Source organism: Coenobita brevimanus, chromosome 96 (genome assembly GCF_032717465.1).
Source record: "Coenobita brevimanus isolate Jiangsu-jjx chromosome 96, ASM3271746v2, whole genome shotgun sequence".
Taxonomy (NCBI): Eukaryota; Metazoa; Arthropoda; class Malacostraca; order Decapoda; family Coenobitidae; genus Coenobita; species Coenobita brevimanus.
In genome coordinates this window covers 24444687-24467889 of record NC_137049.1, presented here as the reverse complement: position 1 = coordinate 24467889, position 23203 = coordinate 24444687, and the positions used below count along the sequence as shown (strand labels likewise).

General features: G+C 41.8%; 1 protein-coding gene across 1 annotated transcript in view; it reads left to right on the top strand.

Moving 5' to 3' along the window:
- Orc1 (origin recognition complex subunit 1) overlaps window positions 1-23203 on the top strand; it is a 42425-nt gene that overhangs the window by 11721 nt on the left and 7501 nt on the right. Inside the window, exons 6-12 of the mRNA XM_080283207.1 lie at window positions 1359-1573; window positions 4360-4793; window positions 4947-5128; window positions 5396-5575; window positions 8670-8903; window positions 15712-15868; window positions 17741-17884. Coding sequence (XP_080139333.1) covers window positions 1359-1573; window positions 4360-4793; window positions 4947-5128; window positions 5396-5575; window positions 8670-8903; window positions 15712-15868; window positions 17741-17884 — 1546 coding nt within the window. The remainder of the gene's footprint in view (window positions 1-1358; window positions 1574-4359; window positions 4794-4946; window positions 5129-5395; window positions 5576-8669; window positions 8904-15711; window positions 15869-17740; window positions 17885-23203) is intronic.

Genomic DNA, 23203 nt, shown 5'->3' with positions numbered 1-23203 from the left:
AAATCAAGCTCTTCAAATCTCTAAGACCAAAATTTACAGTGCAGTAACAGTTAGACATGAGAGTGAAATATATATTTTGTGGTGTGTAAAATCAGGCTCATCAAATCTATAAAATCAAAATTTACTTTGATGCAATTTTTTTTCCTCTCTATTTGCGAGGGATAATTGTTTTTATTTTTGATGTTCTTTGACTTTCGATAGTGCGTTAAACATTAGGCACATGAGGATGAAATGTATATTTTCTGGTGTTCAAAGTCAAGCTCTTGAATTTTATAAGACCAAAATTTACGATGGTGAAATTTGAAAAATCAAACCCTAAATGTGGTTCTGGGGCCAGACAGAGTCTATAGGAGTTAATCTTGTCAGTGTAAGAGTGACCAGTTGCAAACCCTTTATTGGCTTTATGAGAGCAATAAACCCCAACCACCCCATCTGAATGAGACCCATAGGACCATATACTAAATTATTAGGCATCTAAAAATTTAGTTTGTAAGTTGAGCTAATGCACCTTATAATTTACACTAAATGGAGGACAACTCTTAATCTTCCTTTGTGCAAGAGTGCACTGTCTCATGAAGGGGAATTATTCAAGAGGGACAGTATAGAATTGCTAATACAGTACTATATATATGTTATAACCTCATATGATTGGGGGAACTCTAATATTATATTTTGCCTAAGCCATTTTATTCTTGTATGAGTGAATCATAAGAATCTGAGTGTGTTGCTTTAATACTGTTACAGTTAGCCCTCTCATGGTTAGGACAACTTATGTGTTCCATGCCAGGTGATGTGTAACCAGTGATAAGAAACAGGGAAGTGAGCATGGAAGTGAAAAAGTTACTACATGACAGTATTTTGATAGGCTACCAACTCTAATGTATGGAAATGAAATTTCACCTTGTTGGAGGGACAGAAGTCAAGAGTGAGAGCAATGGAAATGAGTTACTTGAGAGTAGTATGTGGAGTCACATGGAGAGAGAGACTGATAAATGAAGTGAAGGAGCAGTGTGGTGTGGATGTGGATGTGATAGGAAGCATTAGGAGAAACACAGTAAGGTGGTTTGGCCATATGGAGAGGATGGAGAGTGAGAGACTGACAAGGAGAGTATATGTGAGTGAGGCGGAGAGAGGGGAGAGGGAGGAGAAGGCCAAGGGTTGAGATGGAGGGATGAAGTGGAGAGGTATGTGAGAGAGGGGGATGTGAGCTGGGAGCAGGGCAGTGAAATGGTGGGGGACAGATTAATATGGAGCCCACCTTTTACGGGATTAAGGCATCTGGCAGTAGATAGATAGATAGATAGATTTTAGTCATCTGAGAGTGAGTCACAGAAGCTTGAGCATTACTGTTTCCTCAGACGCAGCAGTGCACGTCGGTCCTTGACAGGCGATCTTACCAACCTGGCCTCCCCGTCTGGCTCCCCAAGGCAGGCAACCAGGGACAGATTGGGACAGGGCAAGGAGAACACTCCACAGAAGAACAGGAATGAGAAGGATGGAAGGGTGAGGAGGAAGAATGATAGAACATATTGTGAAGCTGAAACTAGTGATTTATTGGCCAGCCCACATAAAGGTATGAAAATCTAGTAATGTACATGCCTGTATTAATGAATAATGTATTGGTAGTACAGTATCTGTCAACCAGTAATCCGTGTTCATTAGGTAGCTATATATGAAAATTGGAGTTATTTCATCAGCTAATGGGATATTTTTAGTCATATCAGTCAGTTAGTATTGATTTACAGCATAATCATGAACAACACTGTGTTATTAGCATTATCATTATCATCCCAACCATTATTCCTGACCATAAAATTGGTTAGCAAAGATACAGTTCTAATTTGAACATCATCACCTTTCCAACCTTCTTTTCCTCCTAAAGAAGGAATAGGTTAGTATCCAGAAGCAAAGACAGAGAAAGTATATATGAAATGGGAAACTGATTAACAGCATGCCAAGTGAAATGTGCCAATAGTCATTACTCACATCATTTAAGGCCCCCAAATCCTATTTTTCCTGGACCCTAGGCAGGTGCAGGATCCAGATCCAAGGCTGCCTTAATGTTTGCCAGGGGAAGACGAGAGTGAGGAATCAATGATCCACACCAGTCTCTCCCTTTTTGCAAGAAAGGTGCACAAGGATTCTGGGGGCAGTGTTCATTCCCTCCCGTTGTACCCTAGGGATTAGTTATAAGGTTACCACCCAGGGTAGTGAATGTTATCTTAGATGGCAGGAAACCTTTTTGGCTTGACATTGCAGAGTCGCTATTAGGTAGCATTATATCGAGTGAGTGGATGTTGAGCTCCCTACGTACGATATAATAATAGTAATTGTATTATTATTATTATTATTCCATCCATCCATTATCCAATCCTACATTGCCTCATGAGGAGCGTAGGAGCCTGTGGCTGGGCGAGTTGGTCCTGACATTTAAGATGAGATTGACCAGCCTCACTCATCCCTGAGTGGCATTGTGTGGACAATAAACCCCACCAGTGGCTCAATCGGTAGAGAGGTGGCCTGCAGTCCTACTGGACCCAGGTTCAAATCCCCGCTGGAGCAGGGAACAGTTTAAAGATTTGAATTTCATGTAAAGCAGACTTTACTGATCTTCCAGAAATCCCGCCGACATTGTAAAAATACCCCCGCTAATACCAATACACCAGTCCTGTATGAGACAGTCCTAGCATGTATTCAATATCGACGGTGGGTGTTAGCGCCGAAGTGGTGACATGTAGAGGTGTATGATATGCAGGAGGACTACTTGGCCTTGGGAGCAGGCTGTGAAGCCTATGCCCAGAGTTGAGCACATAAAAAAAAAAAAAATCCCTTTGGATATTAACCTTCACTGGCTCAATCCGATTGGAGCACTGTAATTACCCACAAAACCACCATGCACCAAAATTTGGTTATATGGTTACCACCCAGCATAGTCAATGGTTTCCTGGTGTACAGGAAACCATTTGGCTTGTCGCTCAGTGTACTGTAGAGTCACCCATGGACAGAAGGAAGAGGAAAGGACAGACACCAGAGAGCAGCACTGCATCGAGTGAGTAGATGGTGAGAGCCCCCACCTACCACAAAGGAGAAATGTCATTTAGAGAAATCAGGCATTGATACTTTGGGGGGAGTGGAGGAGAAATCAAAGTTTGCCTTACAGTTGTATTTTTTTCTGCCCATTTCCAGTTTGATAGGTTAATTCTGGTAGATTTCATTAATATATTCCTGTCCCAGCTCTAGAAAATTTCATTCGTCCATTTCTGCCTCACATCAAATCTTTTACATCTTCATCTTCCATATGGGAGTAGCAGAGAGGAAGAGATTGAGTGTAATGGAGATTAGGTGTCAGAGAAGTATGCGTGGAGTGACACGTATGGATTGAGAAAGAAATGATGAAGTGCGAAGGAGAACAAGAGTTATGCAAGAGATGGCTGATCTAGTTGAGCAGAGGGTGTTGCGGTGGTTTGGGCATATGTAGATAATGGATGAAGAGCGATTGGTGAAGAAAGTAACTAGATCTGTTGTGAGAGGTTTAAGGTTGAGAGAAAGACTGCAAATAGGGTTGATGGATATTGTGAAGAGAGCGTTAGATGCTAGAGGGATGTCTGTAGAGCAAGGAAGAGTGGCTTCACATGATAGGGATGAATGGAGAGAAATTGTGAATGCATAAACCGTAACGTGGCCCCAACATGTTCTCCTGCATCTGGTCTGATCACCTGATCATGTCAGGTGCACGGAAGGGGATGGGTCCATTATGATATGGCAGAGGTAAACCACCTTTGCTGTTGGACCCTGCTGCAGATGCTGCTGAATTGCACTGTGCAATTGACCTTCGTGTAGTGTGAGGCAGTGAGGATCAGCCCTTTCTCCCATTAGAGGCTAAGATGCGAGTAAATGTGTGTGTGTGAATGTGTAATTTGGTGAGTGTGTTTGCCTGTCTCAGCAACCTCCCTTTAGGGGGAAAAGCTTAGGTATCTAGATAGATCTCTCATACTTTGCTGTCACACACATTCATTTACTTCCCCCCCCCCTCCCCTATCAGTACTTCCTTTTACCCTCACACTCCTTCACATATTAAATACTCTTAATCACAAGATTATTCATTTCCATTCTGTCAACTACATTATGCCTATACCATATAGGCAATTGCTGTTCTACCTTGAAAGGAGTAGACATGATTACTTCATATCTTTGAGGAACTCTGTATTCCAGTCTCTGCATCTCTTATTGGAAACTGGTTTGGTTGATGATTTTTGTCTGACATGCATCGGTAGTGTGTATTGTATTTGTCCCTGGCCTGTATTCTATTCATATTTCTCTTTAATAGCAGTAATGATAATATGGCAACTATCATTACAGAGTCCACTGTCAAACCAGAGTGGAACTCATCATCATCACTGTACGGGAATTTAACTGAACGATTACAAATGAAAGCCTTGAAATTAGAATTGTCACCCTTTGAAATGAAGCATCAAGATTTTAAACGCAAGGCAAAGGACTGTGATGTTGATATGACCCCAAGGAAAAGATCCCGTCACGGTGATCATATTCCCAGTGAGAACCCCACATCTGTAAATGCAAGAAAAAAATCTCCACAGAAGGAACCAGTTGAAGAGATGTCATGGGTAACAAGTAATGATAACATGACCACAGTAGAACGCCAGACACACTGTGGACGCCGACTGAAGATTCTCTGTTACCGAAAATTCAATGATGGTGAAATTGATAGAAATGGATCCCCTACTGGTTTGTCTCCAAATGTGAGAAAGAAAGCCACACAGTCACCACCTCATGCTACTTTGCAAAATGAAGATAGGAATACACCCAAGAAGAGTAAAGCTAAAAAGATGCAGAGCCATGAAGAATCCCAAACTCAGGATGAAAATAGAAACATCTCTACTCCTGGTTCAGAATCTAAAGTTTTACCAAGAAAGTCTGATGGAGAGAAAGTAAAGGAAAGCAGATCTCCAAAAGGTAAACTGGATTACCTGAAAGAGATTGGTAAGGTACGTGGTCTAAAGGACAATGAAATTAGTGACTTGTTGGGCAGTGACAGTGACAGCGAGAGTCAGGAAGAGACGAACAGTAGCGATGAGGAGATTAAAATAATGAAAAGGAAAGTGACAAAGCAGACAACAGAGGCTAACAAAAAAACAGAAAAAAAAAACAGAGAAGAAAGTAAAGAACAAAAGAAAGTCTCAAGAAGTAAGACTCTAACAGCCACTCCACTGCAAGGTAGTCCTGCCAGAACCATTTCAGATAAAGAAAGCAAATTACGCCATGATATAGATGTAGTAGACCATGCATCTCCTCATGAAGCTGACAAAACACCCAGGAAGAATAAAAAAGATATGAAAAGGAAGAAAGACTCAGTAGCTCATCTTCCAGACTACAGGACACCCAAAAGAAATAAGAAGGCAGAAGAAGACAGGCAGCGGTCAAAGAGTACCATCAAGAAAAGGTTTCAGTGTGAGGAGTGCTGCGTGCATTTTTCCACACACTCTGAGCTAAGAGATCACAGAGAGGATCATGATGATTTCAAACCCTCCTCAAAAACACCTAGCAGGTACAGTATGTTTCTTTTGATACAGTATGTTTCTTTTGAGTGGATGGTTATATGGTTGATATTTCCAAATAGCCAAACCCCTTGAGTCTGATGATGTATACATTCTTTTATTCTTTCTATTTACTGACGAATCTACTTAGCTTTGGAGTGATTTTTTTAACTGAGAAGGTTTGTTTAGCCTCTATCAATGCCTTGAACACAAGAGGCCTTTCATAAGTTGAATAAAAGCATCTTCAGATAACAAATATAAAATGGAACAGGTCATCGTCATATTGAATGTGAACAGTCCAGGAAGTGCATGCAGTAGATGTGTGGTAGAGTAAATGGTAGTATGATAATGTTTCTCATTATCAGTTTTCAAGGGAAGAGGAGCATCTATTTTAGTCTGGATACCATTAGGTGGCTTTATTCAGCAGAGGAAAAAACCTTGGCAGTTGAATGGTTATGTTGTACAGTAGTAGGTACAGTAATATATTTTACATTCTTCAGTAATGTTTAAATGGAAATGATTGATAAGAAACTTTCGTTCGTCATATATCATTTATAATGGCTCCGCCATGCATGCATACATTAGCTTTGGTCACCTAATGGGGGCACTCCACGCTGCTTAGTCTGTGGCAGCCTTCTTAATCTGTCCCTTATCCCTGTGGTGACACTCTATGACCTCGTCCCAGGTCTTTTTTTGGTTTGTCTCTCGCAGCTGTACCCCCAGTGTTGACACTTCACACCTTTCTCAACCAATTATCATCCTTCAGCCACTCAGCATGCCCAGACTATCTCAATCTGCCCCTTGTCATCACAACACCAATTCATTCAAGCCCCATCCTTCCTCTCAAGTCTTCAGTCATAATCCTAGCCACACAGGCCTTGCATTCAAGGATGCTCAACACATCCATCTAATCATTGTCATTTCTGTTTGTTTGCAAAATGGAACCTCAGTAAGGGCACATACACTTTAGCACCAGTCTTGTATAAAATTGTTTTTCAAATTTATCACTTCTCAAGTCTGTAGTCTTTTCCTATTACCTCTCAGCAAGAAACAGTGTTTGAAGTACCATAAACTTCACTATTTTCACATGTTAAATTTTGTTAACTAGATTTTATATTTCATGGCAGGTTGTCAGCATCTTTAGAAAGAGCAAGCCTCTACCTCTTGCCATACACAAGGGCAGCAGGAGTGAAATATTTTCCTCCACATAACCAGGACTTTGGGAGAGAATTTCATAACTCCAGTGTATTTGTATAAAATATAGTATTGCAACTCTTTCAAGTTTCTTGAGTGAACTGTCATTAACAGGAGATGTGGTGATACAGGCAGGACACATGGGCAGAGATACAGGTTCATTGCTGGCATGCCATAACTCTTGTTGTTGTCCAACTCAGACGCTGTGTGGAAAGTTACAAATTATTTGTTCAGAGTCACTGGAATTACATCAACTCTTTCTTTGACTTCTGGTTGTGTAGTGATGAATCCATCATTCTCACTGCACTTGTGTGTGGCAGTGTATGTGGAGGCTTCAGCTTTTTGCCTGAAGGCACCTTCATGATCTAAAGAAGGTAAAATAGGATTTGAATTTAGCAAAATAGCCTCTATTGTCCTTAGGGTATATTAACAAAGTAATTTTTTTTTTTTTTTTCATCTGGACCTCCTTTCCCACCCTAGGGCAGGGTGAGGAGTAGCAATGTCCAGACGCCCAAGGTTGCCCAGTCCAATGGGTCACGCTTCCATTCACTCATCATTCAAGCCCCTGGCCTCCTGGCTCTGTCTGATATGCCAAAAAACTTTCACCACATTCTGTAGCTTCACATAAACATATCTGATAGTCAGTCCGAATGCTGTCACATTAAAAGGGGTGCCAAATCCCTGATCATGTGCTTCTTCTCACAACATTCATCCAGCCAACTCAATCTCTTTTCAGTCCCCTTGCCTCACCGACTTCCATACCTCTCTTCCTCACACACTTATCCACCATATCCCTTCGCCTTCTCCTTGGCCTACCTCGCCTCCTCCCTCCTGCAAATTCTCTCAGATATACCTTTTTCACCACTCTTTTGTTATCCACTCTCTCCACTTGACCATACCATCTCAGTACACTCTCTTCGATTCTGGTGTCCACAGGCTTCTTTACTCTGCATCTTTCACGAATCACATTATTTCGTATCCTGTCCACTCTCTGTACTTCACATACTTTCCTCAGCAGTCTCATCTCCACTGCTTTCACTCTTGACTTTTCATTTTCATGCAACACCATAGGCTCATACCCATATGTTAAAGTTGGCACTAACACTCCTTCATGTAAGCCTTGCACAGCTGCAGCACTCAAGCCTCTATTTCTTATCAAGGCTTTCATAGCACCAGCTACATTCCTTCCTTGTGTCACTCTACTTTCCACTTCTTTTGCACATTTTCCTCTCTTTTCTGTCGCTGTAACCAGGTAATTGAACTCTTACCAATTCCAGTCTCTCTCTATTCACTGTAACATCACACTGGGAGTCACCTTCTCTCTTGAGTACTGTTTTCAACATTTACTCTTAAGGCATGATGCTCACAGACATCAGCAAAACTCTTTTCAAGCCTACCAAGTTCTTGTCTGGTATTTGCAAGTAACACTGCATCATTAGCATACAGCAAACTTGAGATATTTCATCCATCACTATTCATTACCAATGCCATCCCTCTCTCCATTACTTGTGTTTTGACTTCACTCATCGCCCCATCCATATATATATATTGAACAACCATGGGGACATCACACAGCCTTGTCGCATGCCCACACTGATTGTGAACTCTTCACATAGATGCCCATTTACCCTTGCACATGCCTCACTACCATCATAAAAACTCTTGACAGCACCTAGCAGCTTATCATCTACACCATACATGCACAAAACCTTCCACAATCCTTTTCTGCCTACTTTATTTTATGCTTTTTCCAGATCCATAAAAGCCATAATCACCTTATAGTCCTTCTCACAAACCTTCTCCACTATCTGTCACACTACAAATATTTGATCCACACATCCTCAATGCCATAAAAGTATCCCATCAGATCAAAGAAAGCCAAAGCCACCTGATTATCCATAAAGGATGTTACTCTTTCAGGTCAAAGAAAGAAAAGCCCACTACAGTTTCCACCAAATCCAAGACTTCAAAGCTGACTTCACTGGTACCATCCCGTCGTGAGCCAGTGAGTCAGCCTGGAACCTCCCTAGAGTTGGCCCGTGCCCGTCTCCATGTGTCAGCAGTCCCTGATGCCTTACCCTGTCGTGAGACGCAGTTCCAGGATGTTTACTCATTTATGGAGGGCAAACTGATGGATGGCACAGGAGGTTGCATGTGAGTATTATATTTAGGGGTATAAGTACTGTACTGGACAGTAATTGCTTTTTCACCCCCCCTCCCCTTTTTTTTGTCAAATTTCAGGTAATTACCTCTAAAAGTTGTAGCACGTTTCCTGGTTCATAGAGCCATTTGTATGAAAAACATTGTCCTTTTAGAGTGTATCTTTGACATAGTGCTAACTTGAGTATATTTCTTATTCTCTCTCTCTCTCTCTCTCTCTCTCTCTCTCTCTCTCTCTCTCTCTCTCTCTCTCTCTCTCTCTCTCAGCCTACTCTGTGTTCATCGTCTCGCTAACATTCATTGTCCAAACATCCTCTTAAATCATTATAGATTCTACCCTTCAGTGTGTCACTACATGTCTATCATTCACTTCATTCTGGTCATCTGTGAACATCATCTTTTATTCCCCAAGATTTGCCACCTTACAGCATTACATTTCACTCACTGAAAGTAGTTTTCTCTTCATACATGGAAAAGAAATATTGTCAACTGTTATCCAGACTTCTTTCAACCACTTCATACTTTTGTAGCTCACTCAGCATCTACACCACATCATGCATGAATTGTGTTTCCAAAGTAGCAAAATTCGTTAACACATTCAAGAATCACATCTGCATTGGTCTTCTCCAGCCTTGGTTTGACCACATAATTCCCATGCATATTGCTTACTCATAGCAGGTTATACTTTGCAGCATTCCTGTCACACTGCAACATCTCCTGTATATTCACCTTCCACGAACACCACACATGATGTGATCTGAACATGACACAAAGCCATTGAGTCTCTGTCCACTAAACTAGTCAAAACCTTTGTCATTTCCATTTTAATTTCAAAACCCTACTCTGCATTTCATCTCTCCACTGCCTAACCTTCACTGCTCCATGCGCCTTATTTGCAGTCAGTACCAAATAATTTGCCTGTAAAAATTTTTGTGGCACCCCAGGCATGAAATCCCATGACAGTACTTCAAACACCATGATTCACAGAGTGGGGACTCAAGACAGACCTCTGGTACACACTTCCCCTTACCATAAACTCCTCTCTCTTAACCCCATCCACTCACATTCACATTTGAGGTGTTCTGGGGAAGAAATGACAACCAACCATAAACAAGGCCTGGAGAAAAACGCAGTTAAAGATTTTAAAGTTACTAGTAATATAGTAATCTATCGATTATCCGGATGGCCACTACCCGGAAGCTGTGATCTGGCCATTCAAAACCATTATTTGTACATTTTTTCATGATCTATCTATCTATCTATTGCCAGACGCCTCAATCCCGTTTGGGGTGGCCACAAACAAATCGCCTCCAAGTCGCCCTGTCCCCCGCCATTTCACTCCCCTGCTCCCAACTCACACCCCCCTCTCTCATATACCTCTCCACCCCATCTCTCCATCTCATCCTTGGCCTCCCCCTCCCTCTTTCCCCCTCCACCTCACTCACATACACTCTCTTCGTCAGTCTTTCACCCTCCATCCTCTCCACATGGCCAAACCACCTCAGTGTGTTCCTCATAACGCTTCCTATCACATCCACATCAGCACCACAACGCTCCTTTATATCCTCATTCGTCAGCCTGTCTCTCCATGTGACTCCACAGGCTCCTCTTAAATAACTCATTTCCACGGCTCTCACTCTTGACTTGTGTCCTTCCAACAACGTCCAAGCTTCACTTCCGTACGTTAGAGTTGGTATCACAATACTGTCATGTAGTAACTTTTTCACTTCCATGCTCACTTCCCTGTTTCTTATCACTGCTTTCAAAGAACCAGCAACCTTTCTTCCCTGCTGTACCCTTTCAAGCACTTCACCCTCCAAACCTCCATCCTTACTCATCACACTACCCAAGTACTTAAACGTACTCACATTTTCCAATTCCTCACCATCCAACCTCGCTGTACATTCACTGACTTCACCTCTCTCAAAGACCATCACTTTACTCTTCCCTACATTCACCTTTAGATTCCGTTTCTTACACACTCTACCAACCTCATCCACCAAGCCTTGCAGCTCCCCTTCGTCTTCACTCAACAACACAGTATCATCTGCAAACAACAGTACAGGGAGTTTCCAAACACTATCCTCTCTCACCAGGGCCACTCCAACATCCACTACCCTACCTTGTACCTCTTTTATTACCCCATCCATGTACAGATTGAACAACCATGGAGACATGACACATCCCTGTTTCAACCCAACTTTCAAAGAGAAAAATTCACTTAATTCACCATCCACACGCACTGCAGCCTTCGCACCATCGTACATACTCTTCACAGCATTCAACAACTTCCCATCTACTCCATATATTTTTAACACTTTCCACAATCCTAGTCTATCCACCCTGTCATATGCTTTCTCCAAATCCATGAAAGCCGCATACAACTTCTTTCCCTTCTCTAGAAACTTTTCCACTAAAGATCTGAGAATGAATATCTGATCTACACAACCTCTTCCCTTCCTAAAGCCTCCCTGTTCTTCTCCAACTAATTTCTCTGTTCTTTCTCTAACTCTGTCAATAAGTATCCTACCATACACTTTTCCTATTATACTAAGAAGACAAATGCCCCTATGATTACCACACACTTCTTTTTCCCCTTTTCCTTTGTACAAGGGAATAATTATACCTGACTTCCAATCCTCCGGGACTCTACCTTCCTCCCAGGCCAATCTGCACATCTTCCACATCCATTCTACTACTATCTCTCCCCCATGCTTCAGCATTTCACCACACACTCCATCAATTCCTGGGGCTTTCCCTGATTTAACTTTCTTCATTGCTTCCACAACTTCTATCCTACTGATTTCTTCCTGTCTTCTCACCTCCCTTCTTCTCCCAGCCATTCCCCAGCCACTTATACTCGCATTACTTCCATCCGCCACGTTCAACAATTCCTTAAAGTGTTCTCTCCATCTGCTCACTTTTTCATGATATCCAAACAAAATGAATGCATCCAGGTGGAAATTATTGCCATGCAAACGTTTTCACATCCAGCTGGGCAGGAATAGCCCAGTGGCATCACCCTGTCAGGCTGGGTAGTTCACCCAGCATCCACTAGAGACCCCCTCAGTTGTTCCCAATTCCCACCTGGCGACAGTGTAGCAAAGAGCTCCTCTCAGACAGTTGTTACAGTGGTGCACGTTGTGGTTTTTGTGGTTGTTCCCTACCTGCTTCAGGCCATGATATTCCTTACAAGTACTCTTCCTAGGGTGTGTGATGGTGGCCCCTCCACCAGGGAAAAGGAAGAGGGTAGCACTGGCTCCATAGAGTTAGGAGATCCTGGATAAGATTGATGAGGGATGATCGAGTTGTGAGTGTTGACTATAATTTTATTCCAGCTTACTGTACTGTACCATAATTTTATTCTATTTTACCATGATTTTATTTCATTTTACCATTATATTTTGTGTGGCCACCACATTTTTCTTATGTATCCATTTTTCTCAGGTTTTCATGTCACTGCAGGATTTATTGACCAAAGATGGAGATATTAAAAATAGATGGAAAGAGCGTTTTGAGACAGTTCTTAATAGACCAATACCACCAGAAGAGGATATACCGTCTGCTCAGGAAGATTTAAATATAGAAACAGGAGAGTTGAGGCTTGCAGAAGTGGAGAAAGCAGTAAAACAGTTAAAGAATAATAAGGCACCAGGGGAGGATGGTTTATTTCTGGAAATGTTTAAAGTGGAGGGGGATAGATTAATAATGATCTTGACCAAGCTATTCAATAAGATATAATGATCTTGACCAAGCTATTCAATAAGATATGGGTGATGGGGTTACTACCATCAGTTTGGAAGAATGGTGTAATTGTTAAAGTTCCGAAGAAGGGAGACCTGAGTGAATGTGGTAATTGGAGGGGAATCTCTTTGTCACCGATAGCTTTGAAAGTTTTCAGTAGAGTGTTGTTAAATAGGTTGGAGCCGGTGGTTGAGGGTATTCTGAGGGATGAACAGGCTGGTTTTAGAAAGAGACGTGGTTGCAATGATCGGATCTTTATAGTTAGGCATTTGATGCAGCAAGTTAATGAAGTGAGAGTACCGTTAAGTCTTTGTTTTGTTGATTTTGAAAAGGCTTTTGATAGTGTTTCGAGAGAGACAATGGGGAAGATCATGAGACATTATGGAATACCAGAGGAGTTTGTGAGGGTCATTATGAACATGCATGAGGACACATTTTGTAAAGTGATGGTTGATGGTTGTCTGAGTGATTCGTTTGAAGTCAAGTCCAGAGTAATTCAAGGTGGTGTTTTATCGCCTTTACTATTTATATTGGTCATTGATTACATTATGAAACGCGTTGGAACAGAAACCGGTGCAGGTATACTTTGGGGAGAGAACAGGAAACTTTTGGATGTAGATTATGCAGATGATATAGTTTTGATTTGTGATGGGCCAGAAGAGATGCAGAGAGTGTTGGACTGTTTGGTGAGTGAAGGTCGCAAGGTGGGTTTGGTTATTAATTGTGGAAAAACTGAAATAATCAATATGAATATGGAAAATGCACAGGAATGTGTAATTGGAGGTATGGTTGTAAAGCAAGTTGATAGGTTTAAATATTTAGGTACTTATTTAGCCAAGGATGGTTCTCTGAACTTTGAATTTGAGGAAAGGTTAAAGAAGGCTAATCAGGCAATGGGAATTTAAAAATATTTGGAATAATAACAATTTTTCTGTGCATACAAAAATCAAACTTTATAAGGTAATGGTTAGGAGTATCTTAATTTATGGACACGAGTCTTGGTACAGCACAGTGACTATGGAAAATAAATTCTTGGTGTTTGAAAACAAAGCACTTAGAAGAATATTAGGAGTTAAGTGGTGGGAAAGGATACCAAATAGTAGAATTAGAGAAATAACGGAAGTGCAGCCGGTCGATGAATATGTTAGGTTCTCACGATGGAAGTGGCTAGGACATGTGTATAGGAGACAGGGAATAGTACGAGGTACACCAGGGTGGGTGGCACTTGGTAGGAGAGGTAGAGGAAGGCCAAAAGAGACGTGGGTGAGGACAATGAGACGGGAAGCTGGAGATGAGTGTTGGGGAGATCTTGAGGGGTTAGCACAAGATAGGATGTGGTGGTGTGAGTTCATCGAGGCCCTATGCATCCCTGAGGGTGCCACAGGAAATGATTGATTGATTGATTGCAGGATGTGGCCCTGCAGCAGAGATTGCATGTCTGTGGATGTTGGGTCTGCTTAACCATGGTAATTGCTTGGCTGTGGCTTTTAGGACTCCTTGACCAGATAAAGTAGTGTTAAACAACAGGAAAAAGTATTGTACGATATACTGTAGTGGCCTTTTACACTGGCTTTCAAAGTTAGGTTATATACAAATGGGGGCCAGAGGAGAAATCCATTATCTGGATGGAGCCATTATCCGGACATGGCTTTGGCTCTATTACATCAGATAATCGAGAGATTACTGTATCTCTGTAATGGCTGCCCCAGTTTTCTTTGTTAACCCACAAAAAATAAAAAAATTGATGACTCAATAGGCTTTCTTAATACAGTATAACTGGTAACATATTTACAACATGGTAAGTATTTATAATGCAATAAATGGGGGGTTATGTGAACAGCGGCACCTATTATTGTACATTGCAAAGACAAAATCCATCCAGTTTAGTTTGAAGCTTATGAAATGACAGACTATTAGTATATAATACTTGCAGTTTTCATCCTCAAAATATCCTTAATCTCATCAAGTGAAATTTCAAAAGGAATATGTCGTTTAGGAGGAATCATTATAACTATAATATTTGTATATTAAGCAGTAAAACTGACATATTAGGCATCAGATGTCATACCCACGGGCCAAGAGAGTGCCTCATTGGCTGGAAGGCTTTTGCCTAACACCCATTCTTCCTCCCCAATGGGAACACTGTCTGTTGTGCCAACAGAATTCAGTATTGTCGATTTCTGTGGTCCAAACTATAGACTGTTTACCATGCTATAAGAGCCAGTATTCGTAATATTTATTACTTTAGGGAGGCGGGCAAAAACATGCGATTTAGGCCAGGGGAACATACTTGAACCTGTAGGTTCATTTCTCCATTTTTGGTTGGTAGGCCATTCTTCCACGGAATGTCTCATATGCTCTTGAACCATTACACATTTTCATTTCCTCACGTACTAGCCATTCTTCTAGCCCCAGCTTTCTCATTGCCTTCTGCACAATATATTTGGACAACCTATGAAATGTCTCCTCCAGATATGCAATAATACAATGAGTTCACACTTTTATCTTTGGAAATTCTATTATATTGTCTGATTGTTTAATGACTTGAGATTTGAATTAGGATAATGAATTGATGATGATATGTCTTATTTGCAAAGTTTCAAGTAGACAATATTGGGAAGAGAGGAAGACTTAAAATGAAACAATAAAGGAGTATATGATGGATATGGCTTAGAGTTGAGGGAAGGAGTTGGTTTCTGTTATATTTAAGAGGCTTTGGGGTATTTCTTTTACAGCCATTGCCAGTAACCTAAGGTACTGAAAATTTGGGAACAGATTGTAGATTGATATTAATGGCTTGGTTAGTTGAAGAGAAAATAATAAATGACAGATTGTATTACCACGAACAAAAATTTTCCGAAAATCCCCTGTGGGCATTGTTTCCTGTCTTCCACATTTATAATTTTCTCCCAAATTTCAGAAAGCATTCTTTCTTGGTATACTCTTGTTGTGTTCTTTATACTGCATATACCTGGTACATTTTCTGACAACATCTTCCATTTCCACAGCTGTTCGAGATGTGTCAGTGAACTTTGATTGTGATAGCATTATTCTCCAGGTACATCAGTGGGGTGCCAGGAACGGGAAAGACAGCAACAGTCCGTGAGGCAGTGCAGCTGTTGAAAGAGTGCAGCACAGATGGCCATCTCCCATCTTTCACCTTTCTTGAGATTAATGCCATGACCCTCACTGAACCTCATCAGCTCTGGGTTCAGGTTTGTCTCTGTAAATTGAGCACAAATACCATTGTTCAGTAAAAGTCCTCCAATCCGGCCACCAATACTCTGATTTTTTTTTTTTTTTTCCCCCCCCCTAAGGATTTATCAGGCTTGGACTTGCTCCTGGACATGGATATACTGGCTGGCAACTATTCATCTATGATTTTGTGCATTTCCAGTGAGTAAAATAGTAACCCATATCATTATAAGTGTTTATTTAATGATCATGCACACTCACAATCACTAATTTCTGTTCAGGGGTGTCCCCATTTTACACCTACAAACATAAAACACTAGGATATGTAAAAAGTATACAATATAACCATGAACACACTGCAGCAAAAACTTAATGCATTATAACGTTGATAGTAAAACAAAAATGTTAACAACAGCCATCCCACACCTCATGCGTTGGGTGCTTGCGTGCACTTACATAAGTGCGTGTCTGTTTCTGCATGTTCGGGTGTGTCTATGTGTGTGTGTTTTGGTGTGTGTGTGTGTGTGTGTGTGTGTGTGTGTGTGTGTGTGTGTTTGCAAAGCAGTGCACCCAACACATGAGGCCTGAGGTGGCCATTGTTAACATTTTTGTTTTATTGTCAGCGTCATAATACATTAATTTCTTTCTGTAGCGTGTTCATAGTTATATTACAGCTTGAAATGTAACTGCCAGTTAAGAATGACGGGTGGGGTGGGGGGTTGGGTAGGGGTATGGGGGAGGTTTGGGAACTGGGGTAGAGGTGAGTGGAGCTCATTTCAACCCTTACTCTCTTTCCTTCCTTCATTCATTCTTTACTCTTCCTTCTGCCTGTTGGTGATTCTACACTGAGTGACAAGCCAAATGGTTTCCTGTACACAAGGAAACCATTTACTATGCTGGGTGGTAACATCATCATCATCATCATCATCATCATCCAATCCTATGTCGCCCCACAGAGGAGCGTAGGAACCCGGGGCTAGGCAAGTTGGTCCTGACATTTAAGATGATAGTGACCAGCCTCACTCATCCTTGAGTGGCATTACATGAGCAGTCAACCCCAACCACTCCTTGGATATAAACCTTCACCAGCTAAATCCGATTGGAGTGCAATAATTACCCACTAAACCACCAGGCGCCAAAATTTGGTTATATGGTTACCACCCACCGTAGTTAATGGTAACCATATAACCAAATTTTGGCACCTGGTGGTTTAGTGGGTAATTATTGTGCTCCAGTCGGATTGAGCCGGTGAAGGTTTATATCCAAAGGGGTGGTTGGAGTTTATTGCTCACACAATGCCACTCAGGGATGAGTGAGGCTGGTCACTCTCATCTTAAATGCCGGGACCAACTGCCTAGCCCCGGGCTCCTACGCTCCTCATGAGGCAATGTAGGATTGGATGATGGATGGATGAATAAACTTACAGTCTGAAATGGTGATATAAATCTAAAGTCATTTACATAATGTGCAGTTATTGTTTATAGAATGTTAATCAGCACTGTGATAGTGTGAAGCTAGACTTGCCAGTTTTTCTGAGAGTACAATACCATACATCCCAATACATTGTGGAATGGTTGTTATTTCTTCAAAATATAACTTAGTCTGATTTCTTTCAAGTATGACTCTAGAATCTTTGGCATACAGTTTCAGATTTCAGATAGCCTACCCTGGTTCTGCCACAGTTCCATATATACTGTATATTTGGTTAAGGAAAATTGAATTCACATTATTCGTATGTAATATCTTAAGGTATCTGGGTCATGGTTATGTACGATTGCTAAGTATCCTAGCTAATTGTAGGACCTATAAAAAAGGCTGCACAGTGCTGCTTGTAGTACCGTACCATTACTTAGTTTTATCATACTATACTTGTATTTTTCTCCCCATTGCAGGTCTGGAAAGGTCTGACAGGAAACAAGGCAACTGCAGAGCATGCTTCAACACTGTTGGAAAAGAGATTTAGTACACCAGCACCTCGGAGGGACCCAACACTACTCTTGGTTGATGAGTTGGATCTGCTGTGGACACGCAAACAGGTGGGCTGTGAATATATGCCTGCAGGACAGTTGGTGGAGCTGTCTGTAATACATCAAGATGTGCACGACATTTTACTCAGTTTTGAGAAGTGGTGAGGTCTTAGCTTTCTCAGTGTAACATGTATATTCGAGTGATAGCTATGTCATACTTTATAATGTTGTTGCAACCCCAGGCTTACTTGTATCACATTGTGAAGCCAGTGGACTGCAGGAAATTGACAACTTTAACCAGTCGCTCTGAGAGGTCTTTCGTTGAGGTTGTCTTGAAGGGTTTCCTGTGTTGTGATAGTGTGGTGCATGTGGTGAGTAAGTATGATGTGTGGGGGACTGCTTTGCATCATAGACAATGTGGATTATTTGTGAGTTGTTTTTTATTGGTAAAGTATTATACAGCAGCAGTGATGATATAATGTTATGGTGTAAATATTCCATATGGTTTAGTTCACACATTTACCACAGAGGACAATATATGGGATATAGCCATTTTTTGAAAATATTTATTTTCCATAGTTACTCAACCAATTCCGGTACAGTTCTGATTATCGGATTATTATTCCCTGTAGCTGTCCTGGCAGGGTTCCCCTAGGCCACTGCCACAGCCACTGGTCACAGCTGGTGGACTATGGGTCCCAGGTCCCATGCCTAGGCCTGGGACTGTTTGGGTGGATGGGGCCTGTGGTATGTTTCTCCCCATTATTTATTTTTACCAAATTATATCTAGAAAGAAAGATCTAAGCAAGCCTGAGGAAACTAAATCACCCAAGTGGATCACAGTGATGTCATGGAATTTGGGAAAATGGAGGGTAAAGCGGGAGAAGTAGTTGAGGCATTTGGTAGTAGGTGGGTGGATGTGGGATGTGTACAGGATGTCAGGCGTAGAGGAGGATCAGCCAGAATTATTGCCAGGAGAGATGCACATTACAGGTTGTTTTGGCAGGGCAGGGCACATGGATATGGTGGTGTGGGTGTGGTCGTTGGGGAGAAATAGGTGGAATATGTCATGAATGTGGTGAGAGTCAGTGATAGGATAATAAGTGTGAAAATTTTGTTCGTTCGAATTATGTTTGCATTTATATTGGCCTATTCTCTAGTGACAGGCTAGGATGAGGTAGAGAAGGATAGATTCTGAGATGACCTAATATGAGTAGTAAGTGGTATGGGGGATGATGAGATTGCAGGTTTTGGAGAGGAGTTAAATGGTCATGTAGGTGAAACAGTTCAAGGATATTAAGAATGTGGGAGATGTGCATATGGTACAAGAAATGAGGAAGGAGGGAGGATGCTTGAGTTTGGGGAGGCAATGAACATGATTGTGTGCTACACACATTTTAGGAAAACAGAGAGTAGGTTGATTACATATGAGTCTGGGGGAAATAGCAACCAGATAGACTATTTCATGGTCTGGAGTGCTGATAGAAGGTTAGTGAGGGATGTTAAAGTTATAGGGAGCGAGGAGTGTGTGCTGCAATACTAGTTATTGATATGTGACATGATGTTTAAGGAGCAGGTGATGTAAAAGAGGACCTATGCACCTAGAAGGAAAATATGGAAGTTGAAAAACCAAGCAGTAAGGATGCATTCTGTAGCAAGATGAATAGTGGTGGCTGATGGCAGAACAGAGAGACGTTGATAGAAGTGTTAATGAACAGTACAGAGCCCTCATGAACAATCTCTTGAGAGTTACTGATTCAGTGTGTGGATGTACAAGGGGCCCTCCAAGACATAAAGTAACGTGCTGGTGGGATGAGGGTGTAGAAGCTGCAGTTAAGGAGAAAAGAAGGCTTTTCCGGAAGTGGAGAAAGGGTGGTGGCAGAGAGGAATACTTGGTTGCCAAGTGTAGGGGTAGAAGAGCGATTTACAGGGCAAGGTCTGAATCTTGGAGGCTTTTACTTGATAACCTAAATCATGTGGAATGGAAGAGTATGATATTTAAGTTGGCAAATCAGATGAAGAGGGAGAACAGGGATATCATAGGTGAGCAGTGTGTGAAGAATGATGAAGAAAAGGTAGTGGTGAACAGTGAGGATATTCAGTATGCCTAGAGAGAGCAGTACAGCCAGTTGTTGAATGAGGAGTTTGACTGGGACAGGGAAGATTTGGACCCAGCAGATCCAGTGTTTGGCCCTTGTCCTTTGATTGATGCAGCTACTGTGAGCAGGGCAATAGGTAGGATGCAGGTGGGGAAGGCAGCAGGTGTGTCAGGGTTAACTGCGGAAATGTTGAAAGCATCAGGAGATACAGGAGTGGGGTTAGTCACTGATTTGATAAATATGATTATATATGAGTGTGTTGTCCCAGATGATTGGCAGAAGAGTGTAATTGTAAATGTGTACAAGGGGAAGGGTGATGCCCTGGAAGAAGGAAATTAAAGAGGCATAATGCTTTTGAACAAGATAATGAAGGTAATGGAGAGACTTCTAGAAGGTATGATTAGAGAAAGAGAATATTGATGAAATGCAGTTCGGGTTTATGTCAGGCAAAGGGACCATTGATGCCATATTAATTTTTCGACAGCTTCAGAAAAAACATATAGAAAAGAAAAGGGAACTGTACTTTGTTTTTGTTAATGTGGTGAAGACCTTTGACAGAGTGGTGGTGAAGTGGGCAGTGAGAAAGCTTGGGATCGAGGAGTGGCTGGTTAGGGTGGTTATGGTCACGTATGTGGGTGCTCGCACCCAGGTTTGGGTGAATGGAGTTTTGAGTCAGGAGTTTTCTGTGAATGTTGGTGTGCATCAGGGGTCAGTCCTGAGAGCCCCTTGTTGTTTATTATGGTACTGAAGTTTTTATGAGGGTATTGAAGCATGTGTAAGGGTTAATGGGCATCTAAGTGAATGGTTCACGATCGGTGTGGGCATGCGACAAGGTTGTGTGATGTCCCCATGGTTGTTTAATATATATGTATGGATGGGGTGATGAGAGAAGTAAAAACACTAGTAATGGAGAGAGGGATAGCATTGGTAATGAAAGGTGATGGATGGAATATCTCAAATCTGTTGTATGCTGATGATGCAGTACTGCTTGCAAGTACCGGACAAGAACTTGGTAGGGTAGTGCATAGTTTTGATGATGTCTGTGAGCATCATGCCTTGAGAATAAATGTAGAAAAGAGTAAAGTGATGGTTATGGAGAGAGAAGGTGACTCTCAGTGCAATGTTACAGTGAATAGAGAGAGAGTGGAATTGGTGAAAGAGTTCAAATACCTGGGTACGTTGATAGAAACGAGAGGAAAATGTGCCGAAGAGGTTGAAAGTAGAGTGACACAAGGAAGAAAAGTAGGTAGTGCAATGAAGGCCTTGATAAGAAACAGAGACTTGAGTGTTGCAGCTGCACAAGGCTTACATGATGGAGTGTTAGTGCCAGCTTTAACATGTGGATGTGAGACTATGATGTGGCATGAAAATGAAAAGTCTAAAGTAAGAGCAGTGGAGATGGGACTGCTGATGTATGTGGAGTGCAGAGGGTGGATAGGATATGAAATGATGTGATTCATGATAGATGCGGAGTGAGGAAGTTGGTGGACACCAGAATCGAAGAGAGTGTACTGAGATGGTATGGTCATGTGGAGATAATGGATAACAATAGAGTGATGAAAAAGGTATATCTGAGTACATTTGAAGGAGGGAGGAGGCGAGGTAGGCCAAGGAGAAAGTGGAGAGATATGATGGATAAGTGTGTGAGGAAGAGAGGTTTGGAAGTCAGTGAGGGTAGGGAACTGACAAGAGATTGAGCTGGCTGAATGAATGTTGTGAGGAGAAGTGCATGATTTGGCACCCTTTTTTTACATGGCAGCATCTGGATTGACTCAGTCGCATATATTAATGTGAAGCTACAGAACGTGGTGAATGTTTTTGGCGTATCCGATAGAGCCAGTATTCAGGGGGTTTGAATGATGAGTAAATGGAAGCGCGGCCCATTGGATTGGGCAAATTTGGGCTGTCTGGATATTGCTACTCCTCACCCTGCCCTAGGGTGGGAAAGGAGGTCTGGATGATGATGATGATGATGATGATGATGAAGCCCTCTCACATGACTTCAGAATGGACTCCCGTGGGAGATGTTGTATGCCAATGATTTGGTGTTGATTGCAGAGAATGAAAGGGAGGTGGAGAAAAGATTTCGGAAATGGAGAGATGGCATGGGACACAAGGGCTTAAGAGTAAATGCAGACAAAACAAAAGTGGTGGTATCTAGGGCTGGGGGCAGTACAGTACTGTCAAAGAGGAGGAGGAGTGGCCATGTTCGATTTGCTACAAGGGCATGGGAAGTAATTCCATCATGTGCAGTGTTTGTGATAAATGGGTGCATAAGAGATATAAGGTATTAGAGGTAGACTGTGAGGTAATGCTGATTTCATATATGCTATGTGTCAGGGAGGGCATTTGGAGATTGCCAGGCATAAAAGGATTTAACTTGCTAGTGAGTCTCTTGAGTGTGTGGAAGAATTTTGTTATTTGGGAGAGATGTTATGTGTTGGAGGTGAGGTTGGAGCTGGCTCTGTGGCTAGAGTGAGGAGTTGTTGAAAGAAGTTCAGGGAGCTGTCGCCTCTCCTGACATTAAGAGGGCTCTTCCTCCGTGCTAAGGGATCTTTGTATGCGGCATGTGTTAGGAGTGTAATGCTGTATGGTAGTGAGATATGGATAGTAAAGGTAGAGGATATTCGCAGGCTCAAATGTACAGAAATGGCAATGATTAGGTGGATGTGCAGTGCGTCCCTGAGTGCGAGGCCTAGGGACGCTAGGTTTACAATGGAAGAGTTGAGAGGTAGGATGGGACTGGAGTGTACTGGTATCGTGATGAGGAGGTAGATTGAGATGGTTTGGGCATGTGGAGAGGATAGGGGATGATAATTGGGTGCAGAAAGTGATAAGTGTTAATGTTAGGAGTAGGGTAGCAAGAGGTAGATGGAAAAAGGCCTGGGATGAGGTCATTGAGCATGACCTCAGAAATAAGGAACTAATAAGGAAGCTGCCAGAAATAGAGCAGCATTAGGTGACCAAGGCCGATGCATGCAAGCATGTTGGAGCCTTCAAAACTGAAACAAAATGATACAGTTACTGGTATTGTTAAGCTTTTGATAGCAGATTTATAGTACAGATACTAAACACAATGTCATTCTGAGTTAATTTTACTAGTCATTCTCTGTAAAGAAAGTTCCATGTAGAAAGGTATCACAGATGAAATGACAGTTTCTTCCATTCCAACACATAGTTTATACTGTAATTATGAAAAAATAAGGAGGATGTATGGAAATGTGTTACAGTAACCACACCAAATTAGCAAGGGTTACGTTTCAAACCCCTCGGTACTTCTTGAAATTCG